Genomic DNA, 16,954 nt, shown 5'->3' with positions numbered 1-16,954 from the left:
AACGTTAACATCAAAACACTAGGTATTGAGATAACCAAGTTTGCAAATCATTGTCTTGTATGAATATTGTGAAAATCTGTATTCATACATTTGCAATCACATTTTACCAAAAAAGGGTGAGAATGTGAAATAAGTTAACACTAGAACACATTGGTACTTGAGTTAACTAAGTTTGAAAAACAATGATTACACAATTGAGTCATTTGTACGTTCACTTTGATTTAAATTTGAAGTGCTATTGTATAGGAAATGACGAGAAGGGAATCTATAATCCTCCTCCAAATACAAGAAAATCGGTGTATAATCGGGAATTCATTAGCAACCGAAAGATTGCAGAAGGAAGAATGATCAAAACTGAAGATTTTTCCCGAAACGGTCCATCCATTCACAAATATGGGTTGGAATTCATTCCTCAATCTAGAAGTCCCCATATACACCACGTTGATTCATGATTTCCATGCGAGCTTTGTATTCAAGGAATGAATAATTACATTCAGAATCAACAAGCGACGATACACTCTAACACTTGAAGACTTCGAAAACATATTGGAAGTTCCAACTGACGGAAAACGATTCTTCCACACAGGCCACAAACTCACTCATCTTCCATCCTTTATACATGCCGATCGAGCAATTAAGGAACTATGTCTAAGGAAAGTATCAAAAAGTGAGATATTATGTGTTTGGGCTAAAAATTTTGGGCCCTTCCGGATACTGGGCCCTGTGCCATTGCACAGGTTGCACAACCCAATATCCAGGCCTGATAGAGGAAACATTAAACCTAAAACCTTGTTGCACAAGTTTAACTTAACCTTCAAGTACAAGAAATATTCCATAAATGAACAACTCATTGTTTCTTAAATAAACTTGACTTCCAAGCTTGTTTGTCCTATAAGTTAATCCTATCTCGTTTCCTTTTTTGTTTCAATGCTTCATCCTTTTAGAAGAAATAAATAAAGCAACAAAATTCCTACGATTTGTTCACCAAGTCATACCCGAGTTCTTATTCCTTTTAATCAAATTCTTCACCCCTTTAACAATTTTGAACAAACTTTTCACTATTCAACATGGTATGATGAAGTCAGTCTACGTATGTATTCCCCTAATACAAGCAGTGTATGTGTCTTTTTTTTTTTTTTTTTTTTTTTACCGGCAATTTTCGCATCGAATACTCTCATTTGCGACCCACACACGCTAGGTAGGAAACTCCAAGGATCATCCAAGGTTGCTCGGCAACTAATCGCGAGAACTGGGTTGCTTGGTAATTAATCGCAGTAAATCCTGGAGAAGTCCCCCTCCTCGGAATTGAACACGGGTTGCTTGGCAACTAATCGCGTACCCTCCCTACTAAGGCATTAGATACCATTGAAGCAATGCTTCGCTGGTATGTGGTTGTGTTAACTATAAACCAATTAAATACTCGGTACACAATAAATCCAATTAGTCAAACTTACATTTTTATTAAAGTTTTCAGCTTAATCCATAGGACTCGTTAAAAATAAAACAACCCAAATTAACTCATTAATGAAAAATAAAAAGTTGAAAATTTGTGACCTATACATTTAACCACCTAATGACAACAAATCACTGGAAACAATGTTCAGATACTCTATCAGAATTCATATTCATATAAATATCATTTGCAGGAGAATTACATGAGCTACATACAACATTTTTACAGTGTTCCACTGCCTCTGTTGAAATGGGCTCGTTTCTAAACACCCAAATTCGAAAGTTCCTGATAAAATTAGTTTTTTTGATGAAACCAAAACCTTGTGTGTATGGCTGAAGTTACGCCTTAGATTCAGTTGTTGATACAGAAGGAGCAACACTTGCAGTCTCATCATTGTTTGTGTTAGAATTGATACACGAACGAGCCACTTCTAGCATCAGCTCCACTTCTTTTTTGTACTGCACACAAACAATTTTTGAACATCATTTCCATTTTAGTAATTAGAGAAAAACTGACTATAAGAGTTGGAATTTACCTCACTGATAGCACCAGACTTTATTTTAGATTGCATTACACACCATTTCTTAAAATGTACACCTGTTAATTCATCCATTAAAAGCCAGTGAGAGGTTTCAGTAAGATGTGACGGTTAAGCTAGAGCTGGTGATAAGATCAACTGCTTTATAGGTGACTTAATACGGAAAAAACAGATAAGGTTTTTCATGTTCAAGCTATTCGGGGATGGCGAGTAAAATAACTTAAATGTATATGGGCTAACCGGGTTATCCGGTGACCGTTTTTGACTCTTTACCTGGCCACCCGAAGAGATATGCTTCAAGTGAAATTTTAACTTGAGACCTATACTATGATATAAGTATGACATCTTTAATTTATTTCTAACAGAACAAATGGTTATAAAAAAGAGCTAAAAATGTAATCGGGTCAAATTATAGACAAGATTAAAATGTAATCGGGTTAAAAAAAAAAAAAAAAAAAAAAAAAGTCACCTAAATTATGATGCATAAAAGTAAACTATTAATGAAATGATGATATTTTGTAATAAATTTAAAACCTATAGTGAATGTGAGGAACATAACAAAACGGTTAAACTAGTATTATAGATAAACGTAGAATGTTGGTATTGAAACTTACCAACTTTAACATCAACAGTGCAAGAGGATTCAGATGTAGTCACCACAACCCATCTACAATGCACCTGAACCAACACATACATTGGACAATAGTCAGATTAGAAGAAAGTCTATAATAGGGTTCAACTCACGGTCATGTCTTTAACGTGTGAGGCCATATTCACGACAACACGTCAATGACCCATTTCTACGCTTTCATATTGGCCCATGGTTCAAATATTTCTTTGATTTCTTTTTAAAACAAAAGCATGTTAAATACAATAGTTTTACAGGTGGGCAAGAATCTACATGACCTAAATCACAAATACTTAACATCTCACTGAAAGCTAAAAGCGTCAAATGGAAAGATACCTCAAAATAAGATCCAAAAGGAACATCATGCGCCTGTTGTACGGTCTCAAACACCTATAAAAAAGGAGTCTAATCAGTAATTCATGAACCAATTTAAGCAAAATATAATTTCTATAAATCAAGACAAATAAAAACTCACCAGAGAATTTTTGTCAGCAGACAGCAAAGCACGCTGCCACTCGGTCATGGCAGTGTCTGGAGGACACATAGGACTATTGCATAGACCTCTGAATGTAATTTCTCTGACTTGACCATCATATTCATCAGCAGAATGCCACTGTCCTATCTACAAGACCAGATAATCGAGATACAAAAATAAGGACTGCAGGTTATTCAAAGGGTCAGCAACATCATATACAACATCGTAATGGAATATCTAACTCCTTTAGTTGCCAACAGCGTGACTGTACGAGATAGGCATGTAAAATAAACATTTTGTAGATTCAAATTTTAGATTTTAGATGTGTATAAAATAAAATGAAAATAAACATTTTGTAGATTCAAATTTTAGATTTTAGATGTGTATAAAATGAAAATCGTAAATGCCCACCAAATTTAGTATTTGACTTGTGTAAGGGAGCACAATGTCCATAGAATGCAGTACATAAAGCATTCACTTCCGTATAAATATAAGTAAAAGTATTTTTATTACAGTAAACAACTTATTGATGGACCATTTGATAGGACATACGCAGGGGTGTTCATCGGTTGGTTTTCAGTTTCTTCGGTCTATTCGGTTCGGTTTTGAAGATTTTGGAGGAAAAACCAAAAACGAACCGAAAACAGAATTCGGTTCAGTTTCGGTTATTTAATCAAAATAATCATAACAAATTGATTTTGAATTCGACTTTTGATTTTAAAATTGATTTTTGTCTATATATATTAATTATTTGATATATTATTAGCTGAATTCGATTTTCTGTTTAACCGAATTCAAATTTGAAAACCGAACCGCATTCCGAATTTAAATCCTGTTTGATTTTTATGTTCCAGTTTTCATTAGGTTCGGTTTTCGAGTTACTTGGTTTAAAACCAAACATTGAACACCCCTAGACGGAAGTAGACAAGAACCTTATAATCGATCACTGAAGATTCACGTGATACTTACATTAAGATTAGTGTCCTTACGAGCTGAACGATAATCATTGGTGAAAGTCGAAGTATCACTCAACAACATATCAAAAAATTGTTCAGCAGTACTTGCAAAAACATCCTGAAAAACTCTAATGAAATGTTAATAAATAATTAAATACGATACAGATAGACACTCAACGGCAAGAGTATTGAGTAATTCCATACATTGTATATGCCAGTGAGAACATCCTCTTGAACAAATGGCTGGTGTTTTTTGGGCACGCTTTCTTCTGAAACCTTACTTTTTTTATGACTTAAAGAACTACTGCTTGCACGCAATTCCGAATGTTGTTGCTCCTGGACATGGCAGATTCATAATGATTGATATAATATGATCATCCACCACTAAATGACAAAATTTTGCAAAACTTGTTATGCAACTGCACACTTTTACTTGGGCCTCAGCAAATTTACTAGATGGTCAGATATTAAAGTTAATGATTTGTAGTATTCTGTTATCAACATAAGTATTAAAATTTGTTCTAATGATAAAAGTTACAAGATTCTGTTTTTAAGTTAACACATTTACATGTTCTAATCATTAATTAAACAGAAACAGATTAGAATCTTATATTTCCTCTCCAGTATTCACAAAACAGAATGCATTTAAAACAAAATTTATTAATTTACAACAAATTATAAGAGTGACAATGACAAACCTTCTTTTCAGATTCTACCATAGAATGGTAGTTCTTTGCTGCTCGTTGTAAAGTTCTTATTGCATGATTTCTGTTCCAAAACGATGCAAACATATATCGAACTCTACCTATAATTAAATAATTCCAATAACTGTCAGTCACAAATAAGGTTCGATCGTGTTTAAGATACTAAGAACACACCTAGAGAAAAAAACTAATGGATTAACAAGTGTAAATAACACAAAGACCTTTCAAGATACAAGAGCAAGTAGAACTTTTTTTTATCTAGTGTTCGAAACTAACATGCGTAGTTATAATATGCGTAAGTTATCGAAACTAACCATCTGGACTACGCAAAGGAGGAACACCATGTCCACCGGCACCCATGCGAAGAACTATCGTTATAGCAGGATTAATAACAGCATGTTGGCTCCTTCGTATCTGGAAAAACAAGCATTATCATTGATATTTTTAATATTGAATATCAAGATTAAACCCAAAAAGGATACCAGAAACTACAAACCTCATCTATATCTCCAAAAGGAATGATCACCTGCGAATGAAGATGATACAGGTCAAGCGAATCAATGCAAACAGAGGAGATTCTAACATAAACAGAGGATGTCTTCCCTGTTCAGGTTTACCAATAAAGGTGTATACAAGGACACAACAGTGCAGGGTATAAATAGAATAAAATATCTGTGAAGGAACTAGCAGATTAACCTTCATTTGTTTGGAGAAAATATTAGAGTGAAAACAGATATGCCAAGCCGAAACATACATACGTCCATGATACAAGAATGACCTCTCCATTGCACATGAATAGCTATGTTCAACTATCTGAAACATATAGTTTAACAGTTAGGGCAACTTATGGAGGGAGATGTGGTTGTAATTTTTAGTTTTTCAAAAGATGACAAGTTTTTCACATTCACTTATGAAAAGGGTAAATTCAGGTAATAGTTTCTCTCTATTTGGTTGATCACAAATCAGATCAACAGATAAAAAGTCACCAAAAGTGTATTTTAGAGTGTAATACAACCTCCCAAATCGCTTTATTTAAAAAATAAAAGATCATTACTGAAATATAGAAGCTTTTGTATATATATTTACCTTTACTATTTAAAAGTGACATTTTTGGTGCCTGTGTTACAGGTTAACCGGACCCTACCTATACTACCCGTTTTGGCTGGTTTCCGAACCCATCCAAATTCTCACCTAATTCTAACATCAGAATCAGGTATCTTGTTGTTTGTGTGTGTGTGTGTGTGTTGTGGTGGTGGTGGTGGTTGGGGGGGGGGGGGGGGGGGGGGGTCGTAGCATTACTAGCATTTATATAAGTTAATAAAAAATTGCCTCATCTGGTAGAAGATCGAATATCGTTTGCAAAGGGCCCGGTTTTTGATGCACCACTATTGGCTCTTGCTTATTTGTTGAAATCCATTTTCTATGGTTAGCACCAGCATAGCCCTTTAAACCTCTGAAAAGCATTAAGAAATAAGTGATTTTCATGCCACAAAAGAAAAAACATTGCATACAATAGCAGGTCATTATATAACATGTAGTAATCCTTATGACATAAAACACAAAAATATTAAAAAGTAGATGGAGACTAAACCAACGTTTTACCTGGAAGAGTTTACGGAGAGTTTAATTGTTCTAATATGGAGACAAACCTGAGAAACAAGAATGCTTAGTAAATCGTTGATCAATCTCTTTAAAAGCCTGATCAGTGGAAAAATACATCTAACAATAAAGGATAGACTAAGGCAAATGTAAATAGGTATATACCATTTTTACTTTGCGCGTTTGCGTGTTTATTCCTTGGAAAAGAATTTGGTTACTCAACTATTTCCCTCTCCTTAAAACACGTCTACTCTTTACACGTTACCAGTTAACACTTATCTAAAAGTTTAGAGACTGAACTCAGATAACATGTTTGCAAGAGGCAAGATTTTTTTTTCCAAAAATGAACTGATTAGAGACTTCAGCGTAAAAAAAGGAGAATTTATGTTGGGTTTTGTACTTCAAATTTTAATGGTAGAATTAAAATTTATATTACCTGTCCTGGCGAACTACTCAAAGGATGCCATACTGCACCAGTTTGCCCTTCAGTTTCAACAGTAATGGTCACTGAACCAAGAACTGCGCTTTTCCATATTATATCCCAATCATATATTGACACGTTAATCTGTCCAAGGATGAACCTTTTTTACTACCAAGAAACAAACTATAAAAACTACGTGCATCAATTGTTCTGAACACAAAAATTGCAATACCGTATGTCATGCTCTTTCGAAATAAAGGTCAAAGTAAGAAAAATTGCAATGCCGAACAAAAAAAAAACCCTCTTCAATTACATTAATTAACATTCAAGCATTCGATAACTCACAATAAGTATATGAAAAATTATGAAAATAAGTACCTTTACAGGAAGTTCGTCAACAGAAAAATTGAATTCCTCTCCCCACATTGGATTTCTTGAACCAGGAACCATCGAGCTGCAAAATTAACATTTTTCACATAACTAGACATCACCAACGCATACCTTTAAATTTCACAGTTCTAACCTAACAATTAACAAAATCTTTAAGCAGTTTCGACAAAGACAGAAGTACAGGAGCAAGATTACGATCATTGTATAGATCATTTGCTTCAAATCAAAATTTTAAACAGTGTATAATTATATAGGTCTTAATTTCTTTGCATACCAAATGTCGGTTAGCTACAGATCGATGTTAAAATCAAACAATATCAGCTGACAAAATTTTGAGCTAATAAGAAATAACCTTTGGATTTATCTGTGGAAATTAGATAATTTCATGTACAGCATCAATTACCTAAACCGCTTTTCAGTGCCACAGGTAATGATTGCATAAGGATCTGACATGCCATTCAGGTTAGCACCAATAAGGTTCTTTGCTGCTAACAGTTCCACCTACAAAACATAGAAATATAACATACTATGCTACTAATCTGCAAAAACAAACTTCGATAACAATCCATCTGCCTTACAAAACCCTTATAAACAAGTAGTATGCCCTAATTACATTGCAAATATTTGAATCCGATCTGACTTTAATGAATCATTATTTACTTTAATCAACCGTGAACAAATACAAAGAAAAGCAACAAAATTCAATTTTGTCTATACAAGATTTGGGTTGAGAAACACGTCATATTTCTCTTGCAGTTCTAATTGTTGGTCCATCTTGAGCTTAATTGTAACACCTGGATCTATATATAAAGACCATTGTCCCTAATATGTGAAAACAAAAAAAGGCGAACAATACTACAAGACTAGTTATATTTATACTTACTTATCTATTCATAAGAATATACCTTTACAATATAAGCAGAGCTGCCATTAGAATCACCCTTCAGTTGATCTATCTACAAAATAATCAAAGACGTTCACGTCACATTATGGAAAACAACCTGTTAAACAGGTAACACGTAAAGACACGAAAATTAGTCAGCATAAATAATGACTTATCATTTTTCAATTCCAATTATCAAGTGATTATTCACTTATTCTTTAAGAACAATAATTTCTACACTAGTAAATTAGTTGATGTATCTTACAATGCTATATCACTGCAACCTTTCTTTATTAAAATGCTTATTTCATATAATTAATCATATAAACCGTCATCATTTCCTTAACAACCAAAAAAATCTTTTCAATTTCTACCGATAATATGTAAAGTATGTAACTACTAGTAAAAAAGTCAACACTAGAAAGTCAAATTTTGACTTTTTGTAACCAAATTAGGCAACACAACCCTAATCTCAATACTTTCTCAATAAATCAACCGAATCAGTAAATTTCTATCTTAGCATAAATCATAATCATAATTAGAGTTCAATTAAATCATGATCAAATTAAAACACATAACAATATCACCGTTTAAAATAACAGCAACGAATATATTATACACATACACAATCAAATCAAAATCAAAATTGAAATTGAAATTAAAATTAAAACAAAGTAACGACCTTTTCTCGATCATCAACAGCATCACCGGAAACAGTTGATGAATTATCAAACATGGATCGATTAGTGGCACTAGTTTGACCGTTATATGTGAAAAACCAGAAAGCTGCAATGACGAATAACGATGCGGCAACGGTTACTTCAACCTCCCACAATGAAGGGAGTAAGAAATCGATTGAAGTTTCGGTGATCATTGAATCATACAATTTGTGTGTTTGTGTATACAGATTATTGTTATTGTAAAAGATCATTTGATCATTTTAGTATGGTAGTAATATTTTATTTACAAATATGATGGAATTGAAACGGAAAAATCAAGGCAAAAAGAAGAAGACTAATTGCATTGAATTGAATTGAATAAAATATTATTTTGGAATGTATTGAGAAATTGTGCAGTTGTGTTTGGGGGTCGTTATTATTTTTGAACAGTCGTGCAGTTGAAAAGAACGTGTAAAAAGGTATGATGAACAGTTGAAAAACTTGTAAGATCACGTTTACCTTGTTGAAGGTTATGAATACTCAATCGTGGAGTAATGCTTTTTTAACTTGCGTCAATTCTTTAATTTCAATTTCAATTTCAATAATAATAATAATAATAATAATAATAATAATAATAATAATAAACTTAAAAGTTTTAAAACTTACAAAAAATTAGTGGGAAGTCTAGAGACAATCTGGGCCCCCCACACCTCTAGCAATAGCAAAACCTATCCTAGTAAAAATATGAGCAGCAGCACCGGCACCAATATCTTGCGCCATCGAACTCTTCTGAACCCGCTTTAGCAAAGAAACAGCCTCCTTCTCTAATTCCCCAAGGGAAGAAAATGAGAAAGGAATGAAACCATAACCAATCGCCCGACAACTAGATTCGTACTTGACCCGCTTCCGACGAGCCGCATCAATCACAGCACGTCCAGGGACAAAGTCAGAAAGCCCAGACTGTGTCAAAGGAGAAGATCCTGTCAAGTCAACACAAACATCGCGACCACAATCCCAGGAATAAAGTAACAAATCTGCAGGTCTGAGGGCCCTGTCGTTCCCTCCAGACAACCCAATGTCAACCTCCTTTCTCGCTGAAATCCCAGATCGATAACAAACATCAACAAGGGAATCCCGGACAATATTATGTCGATGCTTAATACCCACCAGACCAGCACAAGACACCGCGTGATCCCCGAAAATATCCCCAGTAAAAACCCTTGAACAGGCAGAGCATGCCGTCGAGATAGAGAACAAAGGAACACCTAACCGGTAGCACAACACACATCGGTAAGTCTTTGCGTTCATCGTCTGACCCAACCCCAAAATAGGGACTGCCCTTAGCCAAGCAGATGTGTGATCACTCTTGTAACGACCCGGAAATTTTCGACCAAATTTAAACCTAAATCTCTATATGTTTCCGACACGATAAGCAAAATCTGTTATATTGAATCTAGAAAGTTTGAAATCTCTATTTAGGATAATCAGTTACCCTTTGACCATGTCTGACGATTCACGAACGTTTATGTGTATATACAATATATACTTATTAATTGATAACGTTAATAAAGTATTAGATATGTACTTTTGGGATTCGATATAGGATTACATAAATACAGATATATATGTAAATTTATATACATATATAAAAAATATAGTTATGTATATATATAATTATATATATATATATATATATATATATATATATATATATATATATATATATATATATATATATATATATACAAATACATATATATAAATACTTAAATACCGTATATATATATACAGTTAATATACGTAGTTAGTTTCCTATCTCTATCAAATTGTTCCCTAAATTGATCTATAACATTAATCTAGTACAAAATAGCATCAATTAGTTATATTATCAAACAAAATTCACTTTAGTCGATTGTTTTCTTCTCAAAATTTTTCTGACAGAATCCAATTATTGACAAGCAAACATAAGCTAGCAAACAAATAGTAAAGGTGATACATTAGCTGTAACCACACTTTATAACACCCACTTACACTACTACTTGATTCTAATCTATATAAGATACACTATCATCCATCTCACCATCTTGTTTCATTTCATACGATCAAACATTAACATCAGCCCATCTTCATTTGATTATCAAACCACTCCTCATACCCTCTTCTTCTTCCTCTTCACCACCTTCATCACCAAGAAACAACCGAAACTTTTATTATTATTTTTTCGTTCGAACATAACACCACCTTGAAACAAACAGTCACCACCACCGTCCTTATCACTTTCCTGCAAATCAAAAACCACAGCTACAATTATCCAGTTTCTACTCTATCGTTGCTCATTAATTGCTTTCATGACTTCTGTTTCGAATATTAACCAAACCAACACCCAAGTTCAAGATTTAATTACTGCTGTAGCAGCTGTTATGATCTTATTTCAATAAAAACCAGAAGAGACTAATATAACTACTGTAACAGTTTCATGGTCGAATCCATGGCTACAACCCTCGCCCGTTGCCTTTCTGTTTCAAACCCCATAAGACCATCTTGTACCTGCATATTTTTTTCTTGTCCGAACCTAAAAACTGTTAAGGTTATTATCCGTGTTCCATTGCCATCAAAACCACAACTACTCACCAATTTGTTTCTGTTGTTACTACTACACCTGCAAATAGAACCCAACCACAAACCATGTTATTGTTTAAATCCATTTATACTACTCACTATTGCTACATCTATCGTGTTTCTATTTTGATCACAACTAACCTGTCGCCTTTTGATCCTTCTTTTGCTTTTTGTTCTTCGACACTGCAACTGCCACTGTACCAATTTGTTGACCGAAAACTACTGCCGCAAACCTGCTGTACTTATTACTGTTTCTATTTGCAACCATTGAATCACCTCAATCTCATCATCAATCATCACCATTAACTCTCAAACAACTCCCATCGGTCACCAACCACTCGAAACCAAATTCATTGGATTCAGTTGCAGGCCAGTTGAACAAACACCAAAAACAAACCATTAAGATTGCTATTAATTGAAGATTAACAAAATCAAATTTCGTTTGGTGCTATTCTTAATTCTTGTCCTAAAACCATAAACATAACCAGAATCATAACCGAAAGTATTACCTGTAACTGTTTTCTTGATCAACGAATCCCATCCCATCACCACCAAGACCATCTCTTTCTCTGCTATGCGAAGTTATAGGTTGATTGACGATGTTGTGGTTACCTTCTGTCTCGATTATGATGAAAATTTATGATGATAATGATGACGAATCGATGATCGATTATACTTCAATGATTGTTGCTTGATCGATTGAAGAACCTAAGCCCACGAACCGTGAAGTTTCCCCTGCGTTTTGATTCTACTATCTCGATCGATTTGTTTTGAGCCGCCAATAACCTCAATTTCTCTTTTATTAGGTATTATTATTATTATTAGGTATTATTATTATTATTGTTATTATTATTATAATTATTATTAATAGAATTATTATAACTATTATTAGAATTATAATGATTAGAAAATTATCAAAAGTATCACTTTTAAATTTATTATCATCAATATTATTATTAGTATACATTATTATTAAAATTAACATTTTTAATAAAAGTATTATTTTTACTAAAGTTATCATTTTATCATTAATATTAAAAGTATCATTTTGACTCTATTATCATTATTATTATTATTATTATTATTATTATTATTATTATTATTATTATTATTATTATTATTATTATTATTTTATCATTTCTATATTATTTTAGTATTAATACAATTTTAACAAACAAAAGATATATATACGTATATATATATAAATATATATATATATATATACAAAAATGTATTAAATACATATAACATAACATAATTAATATTTTTATTTATTTTAAAATATATAAAATAAATATATGAATTATATAGGTTATTAATATAAAAATGATATAACTAATAAATATTTATATATATATAAATTTGTTTGATTACAAATATGTGTGTTAATATATATGTACATGATATAGATTCGTGAATCCGAGGCCAACCTTATACGTGTTCAATGATGTTATATGTATTTTTACTACAAAATACAGTATGGTGAGTATATAGTCCCTTTTAAACTTTAAATATTTTGGGCTGAGAATACATGCGCTGTTTTTATAAATGATTTACGTTATGGACACAAGTGATCAAAAATAAATTCTACGTTGAGTTGTACCATGGCATATTTCTTTATACTTGGTAGCTAATATTTACGTGAGGAGCGTAAACGCGAATCCTGTTGATAGATCTATCGGGCCTGACAACCCCAACCGGGCTGGACGACCAGTTTTTAACGGTTGCACAGTACTTCGTTTCGTTACTACACTTGGTACGGTGTAGGGTTTATTTAAGAATATGCTGCTGTGATTTAAATGTTAAGTATGGTTACCAAGTGCTCAACGACTTTTCATACACGAGGAGTGTATTATGTATGTATATGAAATCTTGTGGTCCATAGTTATTACGCTGCTAGCATCAAACCTATATATCTCACCAACTTTATGTTGACGTTTTAAAGCATGTTATTCTCAGGTACGAATTAAGTCTTCCGCTGTGCATTTGCTCATTTTAAGGACATTACTTGGAGTCAATCATCGCAATGGAACCGGATGTTGATGACTTCGTCTAGGGGGATAAGGACGGGTTGTTACATGTGGTATCAGAGCGGTGGTCTTAGCGAACCAGGTCTTGCATAAGTGTGTCTAACAGATAGTCGTTAAGATGCATTAATGAGTCTGGACTTTGACCGTGTCTACATGTCAAAAGTTTTGCTTATCATATCTAGTCGGAAATCATCTGCTTATCATCCTTAGGGAATTATCTGCTTATCATTCATAAGTCTAGACACGTCTTACTGCATTTACTGCATCGATATTGTATAGACAAAATTCATATCTTAGCGTATCTGATAATTCATATCTTAGCGCATCTGTAGACTTGCCTGACATATGCCGTAAATTCCTCTGTAGCCTACGAAATCTCTAGTATTGTATATATAGATATTCTATATAGCTAGAATATCATCCGATATCTGAAAATCATTTCACACCAAAGATTCCTTCCACCAACCAAATTGCCCTCTTGGCGATGAACCTGAAGCACTTACCGGCGAACCTGTTTGAGAAACCATTTTCTCTCTCACTTCCAGAGTGTCTCGTCACGATTATATACTATCCCATATTTCGAATCTTATTCATCCGCTCGCTCCAACCGCCAATCATCCCGGTGTACTAGCAGAAGTTAACGAACTACGCGCTCGTGTGACGACTTTGGAGAACATGGTGCGAAGAATGCAAACACCAGCAGCAGCACCAACAACATAACCAGTACTACCATCATCAACGCCAACAGTACCCTTATCACCCTCAACCACAACCGCATCGTAAACCTCAACATCATAATCCGTGCCTCGGATATCAACATCACACGCCTCAATATCACTATCTGTACTTCGAGTATGATCTTCGTTCTACATATAGTTCTACATCGATTATCTTCGCTTTACATATCGTTCTACCTCATTTATCTTCGTTCGACATGACGATTATGTAATCTCTAATGTTTTAGAGATCATGTAATCTAGTAATAACGATAAATCAAATGAGTTTAATATCCTATTGACTCATTAAATTCATAATTACATTCGAAGAAAATATATATGCAAGTATATTTTCATAAAGATTGTAATTAAAAATTCTTTCGTACAAACTGTTAATGATGAAAATATTTTAACGGGTAGGTAGTACCCGAGGAATATTTAGATTTCACATTAATAAGTTACACTGTATATTCTTCGAATCTGATTCAACGGTCATTTGCTATTCTACTTACAACCACCGATATACGTATCCGTTCACCACAGAATAACCATTTCCATTCAAATTTCATATTTGGATTTTGATCTATCAAAATTCAACAAGTGGCATAATGAAGAAAACATTGGACATGATAAAATTTGTTAGAAACAAACAAACTAATTAATTAAAATATTGTTAAGATTCCACGCTAACTGTTCCAGCTAACTGTTCCTAGCTAACTGATTAACATTTTATTTATCGCAATTTACATTCTCGCAATTTTATTTATCGTCATTTAATTTCTGTTATTTACTTTTACGCACTTTAAGTCGGGACACATGTACAACAATACGTCGGATTAATTCTGAGACAACACGTTGTATAATGGGTCATGATATATATTTATGTAATTTACGCACTTTAAATAACGGGACACGTATACAAGGTTTCGACCTATCATATTGACCCATCTATATATATATTTCGGAACGACCATAGACACTCTATAGTTGGCTATACAGGGTTGAGGTGGATTCCAAAATATATATATACTTTGAGCTGTGATCAATACTGAGACCGGTGCACGGGTCACGATACGTATTATTTAATTCGAATATTATATATTAAATTATATATGAATCATTGAACTATTGAACTATTGGACTATCAGACTATTGGACTGCTAACTTTGGACAATTAAAATGAATTAAAATATTGACTATAACATATGAAACTAAACAATTCTTCAAGTTTGCCGCTTGATTTCATTCTAAAACTCATTTGTACCTCGACAATTACAATTCGCGTTCAAACCTTTTATGATTCTCGAAAACACCTCGATCGAGAAGTTGAACCAACCTCACTTCATCTACGGAAGAAAATATTTATGCACCTGAAAAACTCTCGAACCCAAAGTCATAGTTTAATCCGTAACAGTGTTGAATCCTTTATCATTTAATAGCAAAAACAACCTTACGATTCATTTTCAAAGTAGCCAAATTTTGTCACAACTCCAGCAAGCCAACTTCGACTTTTCGTTCGAATCAACCTTATTATAACTTTGATACATACGATTAGCTTTCCTCCTCGTTACCGGAGAACCTTTTATATTCCACCATACTACCATCAGCGTTTAATCATCTAAAAACATAATTCTCTTGAAACCACCTCGGTTTGAAAACCAATGACCCAGATTCGTTAACTTTGAAAATGCTGACGAAGCAGCATGTTATAGATGGTCATAATGACCAAAAGTTGATGATAAAAGAAGGAAGTGCTAGAAACGCTCGATAGAAAATTTGGTACTAAAAACCGGATTGAGCAAACCATGAAGGAGACTCCGAACAAAATACAAGGACTAAACTTGTACATAAAGAATCATGACGATTCTGTAGCAAACACCTTGCTTCTGAATCTAAACCCTTACGGGTAAAACTTCATCATTATCCTTCGATATTAGAAATTCCAAGATATTATCGTATCTTTCATTGAAAATATCCTCAATAATTCTGAAAATATCTTCAAAGTATTCTCGTCCGATATTAATTATCTTTCTACGCTATCTGCGTTATAACATAAAAGAAACTGTGTTAGTTTCTAAATTCTAAAACCTTCAAGTTTAAAATAGGAATGTTCTGAAGCAGTGTTGGGAACTGGTACATGAATTAGTATAATATAATGAAACTTGATCAACTTCATTATATTACAGTAAGTCATGTTAAGTTTCTAATGGAATGTGATGATTCACAGTACCATCATCATGTGTCATGTTACACGACTCTTACATTCTATCCAATCTCCAAACATATTAGAAACATATCATCTTGATATTTTTAGCTTTTTCCAGGATATTCTGGTAATTTGACAAATCAAAATCATGCCATTACCAATTCTTTCTTAGAACATTAACTATGTTCATTCCGAATTTCATACCTACGAATTCCGGATCATTGTTCGCTTGACTCGAGGACGAGAAGAAGAAACAAAGGGACAAGGCCCCGAAATAGGAATTGGGGTAAAAGTCGCAGCAAATAGGAGGAGATATTAACTGTGGATGACAATGATTATAGAAAACAGAAGTAGGGACATCGAAATATAAGGGAAGATATAAAACCCAATAGCAACCCTGAAACTACAAACCGTGCATATCAATACGTATTGCCACGTAAAGGTACGGGAGAATTAATAACACTATAATCCCAAGAAAATAGTAGAAGTAAATAAGATCTTCTGGTGGTAGATGAAAAAGAAGAATGACAGATGAGAAAATTTAGAGTATATCAAGGATTAGAATGTGATGGAGCATATTGGCGAATGTCTTATAGTAGGAATTACGGAAAAGAAAAAAATAGAAGATGTAAGTTGTGGAAAATAAGGAAACGAAGGGGTGAATTTATAGTGAAATA

General features: G+C 33.4%; 1 protein-coding gene across 1 annotated transcript; it reads right to left on the bottom strand.

Moving 5' to 3' along the window:
- Positions 1 to 1,649: 1,649 nt before the first annotated feature.
- On the bottom strand, positions 1,650 to 9,142 carry LOC139843396 (BAG-associated GRAM protein 1). Its single transcript, XM_071833464.1, has 18 exons — positions 8,730 to 9,142; positions 8,070 to 8,120; positions 7,568 to 7,665; positions 7,153 to 7,228; positions 6,790 to 6,918; positions 6,357 to 6,403; positions 6,084 to 6,207; positions 5,451 to 5,567; positions 5,251 to 5,280; positions 5,069 to 5,168; positions 4,749 to 4,855; positions 4,255 to 4,386; positions 4,064 to 4,168; positions 3,095 to 3,241; positions 2,956 to 3,009; positions 2,606 to 2,669; positions 1,989 to 2,050; positions 1,650 to 1,911 (listed from the first exon to the last, which is right to left on the bottom strand). The coding sequence occupies exons 1-18, from the start codon at positions 8,976 to 8,978 to the stop codon at positions 1,792 to 1,794; spliced, it is 1,812 nt and encodes a 603-aa protein (XP_071689565.1). The 5' UTR covers positions 8,979 to 9,142; the 3' UTR covers positions 1,650 to 1,791.
- Positions 9,143 to 16,954: the final 7,812 nt, after the last annotated feature.

Source organism: Rutidosis leptorrhynchoides, chromosome 4 (genome assembly GCF_046630445.1).
Source record: "Rutidosis leptorrhynchoides isolate AG116_Rl617_1_P2 chromosome 4, CSIRO_AGI_Rlap_v1, whole genome shotgun sequence".
Classification (NCBI taxonomy): Eukaryota; Viridiplantae; Streptophyta; class Magnoliopsida; order Asterales; family Asteraceae; genus Rutidosis; species Rutidosis leptorrhynchoides.
This window is presented reverse-complemented; position numbering and strand designations above follow the sequence as displayed.

Excerpts from the sequence above, each read along its gene's own strand:
- LOC139843396 (XM_071833464.1), bottom strand. The coding sequence starts at position 8,978 with ATGATCTTTTACAATAACAATAATCTGTATACACAAACACACAAATTG. Across the intron at positions 7,229-7,567 it reads GGCACTGAAAAGCGGTTTAG|CTCGATGGTTCCTGGTTCAA; the intron begins GTAATTGATGCT and ends TTAATTTTGCAG. Across the intron at positions 6,208-6,356 it reads CTCTCCGTAAACTCTTCCAG|AGGTTTAAAGGGCTATGCTG; the intron begins GTAAAACGTTGG and ends AATGCTTTTCAG.